At 59.1% G+C, this 12,051-nt stretch overlaps 1 protein-coding gene across 2 annotated transcripts in view; it reads right to left on the bottom strand.

Moving 5' to 3' along the window:
- The window catches only part of CACNA1I (calcium voltage-gated channel subunit alpha1 I), a 114,461-nt gene that overhangs the window by 23,477 nt on the left and 78,933 nt on the right, over positions 1-12,051 (bottom strand). For both annotated transcript variants that reach the window (XM_045083831.1, XM_045083830.1), the window contains exons 11-19: positions 6,244-6,395; positions 5,391-5,576; positions 4,959-5,076; positions 4,415-4,570; positions 3,875-3,968; positions 2,473-2,675; positions 1,366-1,836; positions 995-1,095; positions 186-309 (exon numbers count right to left, since the gene is read on the bottom strand). In XM_045083831.1, coding sequence (XP_044939766.1) covers positions 186-309; positions 995-1,095; positions 1,366-1,836; positions 2,473-2,675; positions 3,875-3,968; positions 4,415-4,570; positions 4,959-5,076; positions 5,391-5,576; positions 6,244-6,395 — 1,605 coding nt within the window. The remainder of the gene's footprint in view (positions 1-185; positions 310-994; positions 1,096-1,365; positions 1,837-2,472; positions 2,676-3,874; positions 3,969-4,414; positions 4,571-4,958; positions 5,077-5,390; positions 5,577-6,243; positions 6,396-12,051) is intronic.

Below are 12,051 nucleotides of genomic sequence, written 5' to 3' on the forward strand. Positions count from 1 at the left end.
CTTCCCTTCAGCCAAGGGCCACAGTCTTAGGCGAGCTCCTACCACATGTCCCTCCATGGGGCTTGGTGTTGGGCCTGGCTGAGCTCTCCTAGCCCCCTGAGCCCGGCACAATGTCCCAGGGCAGGCCCTGGTGGCCTGCCCCTCTCCCTTGTCCCTTGCCCTGCCCGAAGGCTGTAGCCACTCACGGTGCTGCCAGCCTCGATCTGGGGCCTCTCCAGGGCGATGGTGATGCAGTTGAGAAAGATGAAAGCCAGGACGACATAGTCGAAGAGCTTGTGGGCGATGATGGTCTGACACAGGACCCGGAACCTGGGTAGGGTGGGCAGGGCATCACGTGAGAGTCAGTTTGCCCCACGCCCCAGCCAGGAAAAAAGGCAGCGGGCCCAGGCACACACGAGGACTAGGACAGCCTAGAGAAGCTGACGTCTCTCTTCTCTGGTCTTCGTGTATGCTCAGGGTGCCCACCCGAAGCTGCCTCCCTCGAACACACCGGCACCACAGGACAAAGGACATCCCCCTTGCCCTGGCACTCGGGCCCTCCAAACACGGGTGCAAATCTCTGAGCCCAAACTCCCAGCCACTTGGACACACGTAGCCTGATACCCTCCCCTTCTGCCCCCAGGTGTTCCCTCGGGCTGCTCCCTTTCCCTGGACCAGTCTTCACGTCTTCACAACCCCTGCTTCACCTACTGGAATACTAGCAGCCTCCAACACCCAGCACATGGGCCTCCTCCTCCAGGAGGCCTACGGATGCCCTTGCCTGGGGAGCACCCCAGGTGACTTGAGGATTTGTCCAACCTGGTGCCAGCACAGGAGTGGCCTAGACTAGGGATCTAGGACACCTGGATCCTCCCCCTTCCCTGCAGACCCAGCATCGCTGGACCACAACGTGGAAGACCCTTCACCACTAACTTCGCCTGGCTTGGCAGAAATCTCTCCCTCCCAGACACGCCAACCCCTACTCTAACCTCACAGCAAGCCTGGCCTTGCGCACCTGTTCTCGGGAGAGAAGAGGTAGACAGACCAGTCCTCGCGGACCTCGCACCAGTTCGGCTTATAGACGTCTATCATCTTGCGGACGCGGAAACACAGGGTCTGGTAAGGCGAGGACGGAGCGCAGACGGGTCAGCCAGCGCTGCGCAGAGCTGCCCATCGCCGCCCAGCCCAGCCATAAACTAGACTGGGACCCCTCGATGACCTGCGAACTATCCCAGACCAGGCAAGGGGGGCTTCTCTACCAGCCCCAGGTGGGCAGCGGGGAGCATTGCTGGCCAGCCCACTGCGCACTCTCCTACAGTCCCCCGCTAGCCCCGCCCCAGCCCCGCCCCCAGGCTCCGGCCCCGCCCCTGCCCCGCCCCCACTCACATAGTCGATCTCCTCCTCGTCCTCCCCGCGATCCCGGCGGTCGTCCATCTTGGTAAAGACGTCCTTGGCGATGCTGGGCATCCTGCCATTGCAGTCTTCGTGCCCGGGAGCCGGGCCCACCGCCCGCCAGGCCGCCCGGGGGTGGGCCCCCATGGTAGGCACCAGCTCGGCCAGGTCCATCGAGTCTCTGGTGTCGAGGGACAGCGTCCGGCGGTGGTGGCGGTGCCGGTGCGCCGGGTGGGGGCCGTGGTGCGTGTGGTGGGCATGCGGGGCATGCGGCGGAGCGGCGCGCGGTGGCCCCTCGTCCCTGGCACCCTCGCAGGCCCGGGGGCCGCCACCGCGCTCAGCCGAAAGCAGCGACTCGTGTTCGGCCGACAGCGGCTTGTGCTTGAGGCTGTTCCAGCTGGAGCGGCGGCTGGCCCAGGCCCCGCTGCGGCCCCACGGCCCGTAGTAGGAGCTCCGGGAGCTGGACTGGAAGGAAGACACCACCCACACAAGCCACTGCGGTGACTGAGGGCAGCCCGCACACCCACTGAGGCCCTAAGAGGGCTACCAGCCTGGTTAGCGGGTGACAGAACAGGCTAGGCCCCAGGGGTCCTCTCCTGCCTGGCTCTCACTCTTGGACATGTGGGCACCTCTAGGATGTGGCTACATCTCCTCCTGCCCCCTCATTTCCCCCCAGGAAGCTACAGCACCTCAGGGTGGTCTTCTAATTGCACAGGTAAGGAAAAAGGTTCAGAGAGGGCTGTAACTTGCTCGTGGTCACAGAGCTTGAAAATGGCAGAGGTCAGATTTGAATTCTGATGTGTCTGACCCCAAAGCCCAGCTCTTTACCCTACACATTGCAGCCAAGATGAAAATTCTCCTAAGGGACCTACTGGCACTACTCATTCATTCATTCATTCATCCTTTGTTGCCAAATCCTACTCTGGCACTGGGCACCCAGGAATGCAACAGACATGGTCCCTGCCTGGTTCTAGCTGGAGAGTCTGGTCCCCTAAACCTGGGTACCAGCCTGAGGCTGGACAGACGGGCACTTCTCCCCAGGGTCCCTCACCACATGCCCCAGCAGGGAGCACCCATCCAGAGCACCCCACAAGGACTCACCAGGGAGCGCTGGTCATAGCTCATTCTGCCCAGTGACATGACACTGCTCTTGCGGGAGCCCAGGGCCACCAGGACAGGGTCTGGCTGCAGCGAGAGGCGGGGGGCAGGTGCTGCAGCTCCAGCGGGGCCCAGATGTCCACCCAGCGGGAGACTGGGGTCCAAGTGCCCATTGGGGGTCATGGGGATCGGGCAGAGCTTGGGATCTGGAGGGATGAGATGGAGACAGAGGGGGGACAAAGAAAGAACAAGAGCAAACAGTCTTCCTGGGGACACCTCCACCTTCTGCGTGGACCATAAGTCATGTGCCTCTCTTCCACCCTTCCTGGAGAGCGGTCAGCTTACTTTTTTTTCTTTAACTAAGTATAGTTAACATACAGTGTTTCTTAGTTTGAGGTGTGTAATACAAGTGACTCAACAATTCTATACATGCTCCTCAGAGCTTGTCATGTCAGCTTTTTTTTTTTTTAAGATTTTATTTATTTATTTGACAGACAGAGATCACAAGTAGGCAGAGAGGCAGGCAGAGAGAGAGCAGGAAGCAGGCTCCCTCGTGGGCAGAGGGCCCGATGAGGGGCTCGATCCCGGGACCCTAGGATCATGAGCTGAGCCGAAGGCAGAGGGTTTAACCCACTGAACCACCGGGCACCCCTAGCTTGCTTTTTTTTTTTTTTTTAAGGAATGGACTCTAAGTCCTGTTTTCTATTAAGTTGTATTTTCTTTTTTCAAGATTTTATTTATTTATTTGACAGAGAAAGACATAGCAAGAGAGGGAACAGAAGCAGGGGGAGTGGGAGAGGGAGAAGCAGGCCTCCTGCTGAGCAGAGAGCCCGATGGGGGACTCAACCTCAGGACCCTGGGATCATGACCTGAGCTGAAGGCAGACACAACCATTGAGCCACCCAGGTGCCCCATGTCAGCTTTCTTTCTGGATGAGCGGATCGTTTGTCTCCTGTGTTCAGCACCAGCCCCAAGCTTCACCCAGCCTGGGAACCTCACTCCTGGGCCCACTTCAGGAAGCAAGGCAAAGACGGTCCAGCCCAATTACCACAGAGGACACTGGCTCAGGGTGGGGGAGGCTTCCTTCCAAGCTGCCCAGTGGTACCAACAGGACCAGAAAGCAGGTGTTCTGAGGTCTGTCCGAGTCTCTTCCTAAGAGGCATGCTGTGGACGGGTTTGGGTGAACTGTAGCTCCCTCCGTGGCTAGAATTCAGGAGGGCTGTGAATGTCACTGACCTCTTTTGGGGCCTTTGTGTGTTTCTTTCCATTGTGCATGTGAATAAACCACAGAGAATTAGAGTCCAGGAGCCTGGGCTTGAGGGGAAACCCGATGCTGTGCCCTTCACCCATCTGTATCACTGGGGAAGGGTCCTGGTCCCCTAGGTGCCAGTGGAGACCTGCTTACCTGCACCGCCGTCCAGGCCTTCCTGAAGCTTGTCAAACTCCTCCATGTTGGATGAGCTCTGGTCCTCGTCCGAGTAGGAGCGATTGGCGTCACCCTGGGAGACCATCCCTCTTGTTGGAATGCAAGCTGGCTCAGCACATCCCTCCCTCCTGAATTTTTCACCCCCATTTTACAGATGGGGAAACTGAGGCCCAGAAAAGGAAAGCAAGAAGCTCACGAGGCCATAAACGCACATCTGCCTGACTGCAGGTATCCCCTGAGACTCAGAGAAGGGAGGAGGCAGGATCCAGACCTTAGGGGCTTTCGAATTTCAGAAATGGAGAGACCTAGTCCTACACCCCTAGGGAAAAGGCAGGGATCTGGGAGGCAGCCTCCATTTGCATGTTCCTGCGATAGGAAGCTCACCACCTAATTGGCAACACCCTCCTTGGGACCTTGTTACCTGCTGGATGTTTGAGTTGCAGCCCTCCCCCATCCAGACCCCCCCACACACCCAGTGCGGGCCCCAGGGGGTGCTGCCTCTGCCAGGGCTGCAGTCACCTCTGCCTGGAAGCCCTCCACCAGGATGGCCACCAGGAGGTTGAAGAGCACATAGTTGCCAAAGGTCATGAGGGCGACAAAGTAGAGGGAAGCCCAGGGGGAGGTGGAGGCCATGCCATTGTAGAGGACAACGTTCCAGTCCTCCTGGGTGAGGATCTGTGGGGGAAGTGGGAAGACACCTCAGCCCAGGGGCACCCCCAAACCCCAGCCCAGCCCAGGGGAGCAGATGGAATCCAGCAGGTGGCAGGCTGCATGGGTGAAGAAACCATCTCTGGGGAGAATCCCAAGGTGTCCAAATCTTGGGCAGGAGTGGAGGGGCAGGGACAGACCCTAGGTGGTCACTCCAGCTCCCAGAGCCCGTGCAGTACCCCCCGACCTGGTACCCGGACCTGTCTGCTGGAGGCCAGAACTGAGGGGCCTCCCTGGTGGGTCACCCTTCTTCTCTGGATTCTCCGAGGGGCCACCTCTGAAAAAGCCACCGAAGCAGCGGTCCTGGGAGAAACCCCTTCCTTCAACACACACAGGAAGACATGCGGTCGCTCACCTGGAACACCGTGACGATGGCCCAGAGCAGGGAGTCAAAGTTCTTCCTGTCGGGGACGGTGTCTCCCGTGTCTGTGCGGAGGCTGAATTTGCAGCCAAAAATGTGCATCCCGAGGATACTGGGAGAGGAGCGGAGGTGGCTCAAGGGATCCACCCACCTTGTTTAATTCTCAGAACCCCCAGGATAAGATGGTGGGGGCGGGGAGGGCAGCACTGGCTCCATTTTACAGAGGCGAACACTGAGCCTCAGAGGGCAAGGACTCTCCCCGAGCCATCAGAGATGAAGCGATGGGGTCAGGATTCACACCCAGGTCCAGGGTGCTGCCCAGAGAAGCTCGGCCAGCCGTGCTCCCGCAGCCTCCTGCGGGAGGGCGGGGCTCACCTGAAAGTGCTCCCCCAGCCTCCTGCACCTGCGCAAGTGGGCGGGGCTTACCTGAAGATGAAGATGAAAAGCATGAGCAGCATGCAGAAGGTGGCCACGTTGTCCATGGTCTTCATGAGTACCACCAGCTGGCGCCGCAGCGCCGGCATGAAGCGCACCAGCTTCAACACCCGCAGCAGCCGGAAGGTTCGCAGCACTGACAGCCCGCCATCCGCCTGCCCCACGATCTCCCAGATGCTGGGAGGGGGTGAGTGGGGCGGGGGGGGGGGGTGAGGGAGAGAGGCAGGAGGGTTCAGCAGAGGGCGGGTGGGGGTGGGGAGGAAGGCAGAGGGAGGACGGAGAGACGGAGAGCTTCCATTCATTCATCCGTCCATCCCACAAATAACACGTTTCACGGGTCACTGCTGCTGCGGGGTATACGCTAAGTCAGGGGTTCTCGACTTGGAGTCCGTGGACACCCGCCATGAGAAGTCTGGGGCTAGAAGTCAGGAGGTCTACCCACCACCTCTTTTTGAGATTTAACATTCTTTTGGTTATGAATGTAAACAAGCCACAGAGAACCAGCAGTCCCTTTGATTTTCTGGCTGGTCAAAATCACAGATAATTTTCTATCTCATAACCGTTAATGTACATATCTCCAAATATTACTGACTCTCATCCTTTCTTGGGAACAACGGTAGTCACGAGATCCCCCGCTAGATCTTACTATTTCATGCATTAATCTAGAAGCGCGTAGATTACTGAATGACAGATGTTTAAATATTTGATAACTGTGTTTGGGTGTAATTGATTTCCTTTGTGTTCTTACGCGCTTTGTTTCCCAGCCGGGGGTGGGTGCCTTAGATCCCCCTCCTCCCCACTCTGGGCCTGTGGGCCTGCAACCTGCGGGGAGCGGGGGCGGCACCTGATGATCACAATGATGCTGTCAAAAATGTTGTAAGGGTTGCGCAGGTAGTCGAAGAGCCCGAAGGCTGCCAGCTTCAGGAGCATCTCCAGGGCAAACATGCTGGTAAAGACCACATTGCAGATCTCCAGGATGTTGGTCAGCTCCTCGGGCTGTGGAGGCGTTGAGACAGAGGACAGGGACCCCGTGAGGCCAGAGCACAGCCACGGATCCTCTCTGGATGCCCGGCAGCTCCAGGACCCCCAGGGAAGCAGGGCAGAATCCTTGCTGGAGCACATGGCCTTGAGAATCTTACAGGGGGGCTGGTCCTCTGCTGCCACCCTGAGAGCCCACCAAGAGGGTGGGACACCACCGGGCTGACCTTCCACACATTCAGAAATGACGCTGGTACCGTGTGCACTGAGGGAGCTATCGTGACACCCATTTTACAGATCAGGAAACAGGACCAGAAGCTGACTCAAGGTCACATGGCTTGATGCAGAGCAAGGCAAGATGATAGGCCAGTCATTGCTAGAGAGTCCCTGTCTTCCCATGACCCCACTTAGGAAGCACTTACCATGTGCAGGACCTGTCCTTTGAACTTTACAGGCCTCATGTCACTTAATCCCACACAAGAGCCCATTTCTCAGAGGAGGAAGCAGGTTCAGAGAAGGCCAAGCCCCTGCCTTGGACTATGGAGCAGGTAAGGAGGGGAACCAAGATGCGAACTCGGGCAGCCTGGCTCCAAGGCTCCCACCCTTCACCCCTGCCTGTGCAGACCTCCCTCCCGAGCCCTCCCCATGCTTCCCTTCCCCGGAAATGCTCAGGATTGTGGGTGGCTGGAGAGCACTGTGGCCCCTGCAAAGAAGAGACAGAGACTGGGCACCTACTGGGTCCCACGACGTTTCTTTCCTGTACTTCATGCACTTCTCAGTGGAAAACACTAGAACCCGGGGAGGTCAGGGGTTAGAGTCACTAGCAACCCCTGGTCCGACAGCCACCCTCTGAGCCCAGACGTGATCACCTCCTGGTTTTTAGCAGCAGGTGACACCCGACAAATGGAACAGTGCGAGCAACACTGGTGTATAAAACAGGCCACCTTCTGGGCCATGACTAGGAGGCAGGGTCTCAGGGGCTTCCGCCACCCCTCCCCACCTCAGTTTCTTCATCCATAAAGCAACGGCATGAAATAAGATGACATTTCACTCTGGCCCTCTCCACTAAGTGCCACACAGGGCTCCGGCCCCTCTTCCACGAGCCCTCTAGCACCATGAAGAGTCTGGTTTCTTCTCACCACCAAGCCACGATGCTCCCGCCTGAACCACAAAGAAGAGAAGGGCCACCACATAGGCCTGACCACGTGCCCACACTGAGCCCGACACCCAACACAATTACTAACGCCTCCGACAACGTGCAAGGCCGCTGCTTGCATCTCCGTTTTACAGAGAAGGACATGGACGCTCCAAGGAGTGCACTGACTTGCTCTGAGCCCCCCAGCCAAGGCGCACCAGAGCCACGGAATCACACCCCAAACTGTTCTCCCCGGACACACACACAGAGCCCCCCAGAACCCATCCAGCTGCGCCTTCACACGCCCCCATGGTTCACACCCTCCACAGGTCCGCTGAGCGGTCACTAACGGGCCGGGCGCATGCGCTCTCCGGGATGGCTAGGGGTGAATGCATCGGGACATTGTCCCTGTCCCCAGGAAGCAAAGCCCAACACCCAAGCTGACAAACTGAGAAAAGCTGAGGGTGCCTTGAGGCAGTGGCGATCCTGCAGTCAGGGGCAGCTTCCTGGAGGAAGGGACCCCAAAGCTGAGGGGGAGGGGGCCCAGTGACAGGGAGGAGAAGAGACAGGCTCCAGGCCGAGAGAACAGCCAGAGCGAGAGTGGGAGGTGAGAGAGAGCGCCATCCACTGGCAACCCCATCCCCCAGCCCAGTCCCTCCACCGGGGACAGGGTGACAGGGTGCTTCTCTAGCCTGACTCTGATTCCATTTGGGTTAAAAGGAGAAGGGGGGGGCGGGGAAAAAACGCACCCAACCGCCCCCTGGCAACCAGTGCTTGGGAAAACTAATAAAACTGCCAAGTCCTCTCAAGCCCAAAGAAAAGGCAAAGGCTCACTTCCAACTGTAATTACATTTGACTCACAAAACGGCCCCAAAAGAGGAGTGGGGCCCAGAGAGGGGCCCCGGGTGGGGAGGGGCTGGGCCCAGATGCTGCTCGGAGAACCAATTTCCCAGCCTCCCAGAACGACGGCGGCCGCAGAGATGGAAAACGGGGCCGCTGACAGTCCGACAGTCCATAATGAGGGTCAGCCCGCTCTGGGCCCCACAATGCCCCCCACACACACTCCCGCCCCATAGCTGACGCGGGACCGATGCTCTCAGGGAAAGGTCACCTGCTCGCCCCCCGCCCCCCCAACCGCAGCAGCTGTTTCTCTAGTCCAGCGCACACCTGTTAATCTTTCTCTAATGGACCATCCATCACTCCCGCAAGCATTTTTCTGGGAGAGAGACAGGGAGCGAAGACAGATGGATGAACACAGACTCTTCGGTATGGTGAGATGCGTGGGGAGGGTGTGTGGACGGGGACGGGGGCAACTGTGAGGGAGATGGACAGACAGACAAACGGGACACAGGGAGTGAGAGGCCAAGGTGGGGTGTGGAGACAGGAAGAAAAACCCATGGGAAGACATAACGAAGGCCCAAGATCAGGACCTTGCGGGAGTGGGTGAGGGGGCCAGAAACATGAGCCACAGCAGGCAGACAGACCGCGGGGCAGGGGCGGCAGAGACCCACCCAGTGGAAGAGGGAGGCAGGAAAGGGCGGAAAACCGTGTTAGGCAGGAGGCAGGAGGTGGAGCGCAGGGCAGGAGGAGCTGCAAACTGGAGGCCCCAAGTGGCGGGAGAGGGCCAGGGTCTCACTCCTCCTGGCCCAACGCCATGGAGGCATGAGGCCACCCAGCCTCTGGCCGTTCCTGCAGGGGTAAATAAGGTCCTGCTGGGCAGGGGCCCCTCCGATGTCTGCCAGCAGCCGTGGAGCCCGGTGCCGCCCCATGGTAATGATGGCGGCTGGTATTAAGGGTCTCCCCTCCCCCCAGCTGGCGCCGAGCACTTCCCTCAAATTATCTCATCTAGATCTCAAACATTACCCCACAGTATCCCCATCTCATAGACGGGAACACTGAGGCTCAGAGGGAAGTGACGACTCAGGGCCAGGGCCAGGAAGTGGTGGAATCAGATCTTAACCTGAATCAGAGGAATTCTCCCTCTGGCCTGTCCCCTCCCATGGCCCTGACAGCTTCAACTGCCCCACTTTTCTGACTTGAGGCTCCAGCTCAGTATACAGACATGTCACTGCCCTCCTCACAAGCCTTCTGGGGCTCCCCACTGCCTTGAGGACAAACCCTGCCTGAAGACACTTGATGAATGGACAGAACCCGCAGCCTCCTGGGCTGTCTCCTGCCCTTCATGCACATCCTCCTTGAGGGCTCAGGGCCCTTTGGGGAAATGCCTGTGCTCCTGGTCCCTGTACCTGTCCCTCCTCTGTCTCACTGATGAACTCCTCATCAACCTTCAGGATCCATCTCCAGGGCCACTGCCTCTGGGAAGCCTTCCCTGACTGCAGCCCATGTAGACTCTCTCCCTTAAATCCCCACAGAGCTGGAATATTAGGCACCAAGCCAGCCCGTCCTCCTCTTCCCAGAGCCATGCCAGACTGGCTGCCGCAGGGAAAATAAAGATTGCTTTGAGCCATCCACTGATCTGGAGGCCTTGAATGCCGTCCCCTGGGAGCAGGGGTCAGTGGACCTACCCTAGCCTGCCCCGGGAGGTTGCATGCACCCCGGCCCTGCTGCCTGGTCAGCATAACCCTCTGTTTCTTCTTGTCCAACTCGATGATCATCCTTCAGTTCCCAGACAAGATGGGGCTGACAGCAGCCTTGCCCAGCTTGGGAAGAGTCGTGCACCGGGACAGGTGAGTGCCAGGAGAGGGAGAAACTGCCACCAGAGCCCGGCCTCCCCACCCAGGCCTCCCCAGTGCCTCCTGTCCTCTTCATGGGGCCTCTGCCTCTGCCTGAGCACCCTGGAGCCTTGCTCTGACAGCTGCTTACCATGTCACCGGGCAAGCCTCAGTTTTGCCACCTGCCCAGTGGATCTAATACACCGGCCTTGCCTGCCCCATAGGGCTGCCATGAGGATCACAAGGAATGTGACAACACAGGACAGCGGGTGATGATGGAGGGATCTGGGCCCCTCAGCTAACCCCACCCACCTGCCTGTCGTGTAGCCTCCGTCATAGACCCCTCGGGACATCCCCTCTCTTCCCTTGGGCTACTCGGGAGAGCAGACTTGAGTTCTATCTGACCACCTATCTGGTCACAAGCAAGCCCCTCTCTGGATGACTCCCTTTTACCTGTCACCTCCTCCCAAGCCAGTCCCTGCAAAGAACAGCATCTTTGCCCATGAGGAACCTGGGCATGTCGGCGTCCCTTGTGATTGGGGCAGACATGGCTACCTAAAGGCCAGGGGCCTCCACAATCTTACCTCTCGTGGGAGCACCTGTGACTAGAGAGGCAGGGGTGGCAGACGGAGCAGGAGAGCAGTGCACAGGCTTGGCCCCATTCGCACTCCCTAGCACCCTCACGACCCTCCCAGTCTCCCTGCCAGGCCCCCACGATGCCTCCCCGCCGCAGTCACCACCCCTGCAGGAAAGGGGCTGTGCGCCTTTGCCCGCCTTCTCCAGCTCCTGCCCGCTCTCCCCGCCTCCCAGCGGCCCTGGGCCACCTCTCTATGCAGACACCACCTCAGACAGGGTTGCCCAGAATAAACACGGGGGCGGACCATTTCCCGCCAAGCGGCGTCTGGGAGCGGAGGGGAGCGAGGCGAACCCGCCAGCGGCCCACAGCAGGCCCCGCGCGGAGCTGGGGGAAACAATGCCTGCCACTCAGGGCAGCTTTAAAAAGAACGTTTTTAAAAATTCTCCCTCCCCCTCACTTTTTATTTAATTAATTATTTTTTCCAGGCTCCAGACAGCAGAAGGTAACCTCACCCCAAGGGCGGTGATGGGAGGCTCAGACAGAAGATTCCTAAACGGTTGCAAATCAGTGAGAACCTACTGTGTGCCACGCTTCCTAGTCAACCCGCCCGGCCCCTCTGTGACCAGGGTCGGTGTGCCCACTTCCAGATGGAGCCGCCGGCTGGGGGAGGCCAAGGGACTTGCTCGAGAGCTCCAGCTGGCCAGTCCCAGAACCAGGGAAGGAGCCCGGTGGGGAGCAGGGGCAGGTGGCAGGGGAGGTGTGTGGGGTAGAAGCCAGGCCTCTGGGTAGGGGGCGAGGCTGTGACCCAGAGAACCCGACAACGGGCCTCTGACAAAGTGCCCTGAGCCGCAGCGCATGCCGATCTCTATGGTGTAAATACTCTCACCACAGCCAAGTTTAAGCTACCAACTGTTTAAAAACAAGCTTCCGACATTCCTAAGTGTTAGAAAATTGGCTCTGGCAAGCTGCTTCTCCCAAGCCCCAGCGGGAACGGGGCCCAGGCTCCACTGCGGTAGCAGCGCCGTGACAAGCCCTCTCGGTGCCACCGGCTCAGAAAAGAGAGCCAGCGCCCCAACATCACCTGGTCCCCCGTGGGGCCCCGCTCTAGGACCACTGGCCCAGCCAGGCTCCTGCCCCTCCTGGCAGGCCAAGGCCAGGAAAGGCCAGAAGTCTGAGCCGGAGGCGAAGGGGCTCTGGGCGGCCTGTCTACCCAGCTTCATCCTGCAGAGAGTCGTCCCCACCCAGTTCCCCCCCAGAGACCTTTTTAATTAAGCCGGAACTGCTGGCAAG

This window comes from Mustela putorius, unplaced genomic scaffold (genome assembly GCF_011764305.1).
Source record: "Mustela putorius furo isolate JIRA1106 unplaced genomic scaffold, ASM1176430v1.1 tig00000738_pilon_pilon_pilon, whole genome shotgun sequence".
In the NCBI taxonomy this organism is placed as follows: Eukaryota; Metazoa; Chordata; class Mammalia; order Carnivora; family Mustelidae; genus Mustela; species Mustela putorius.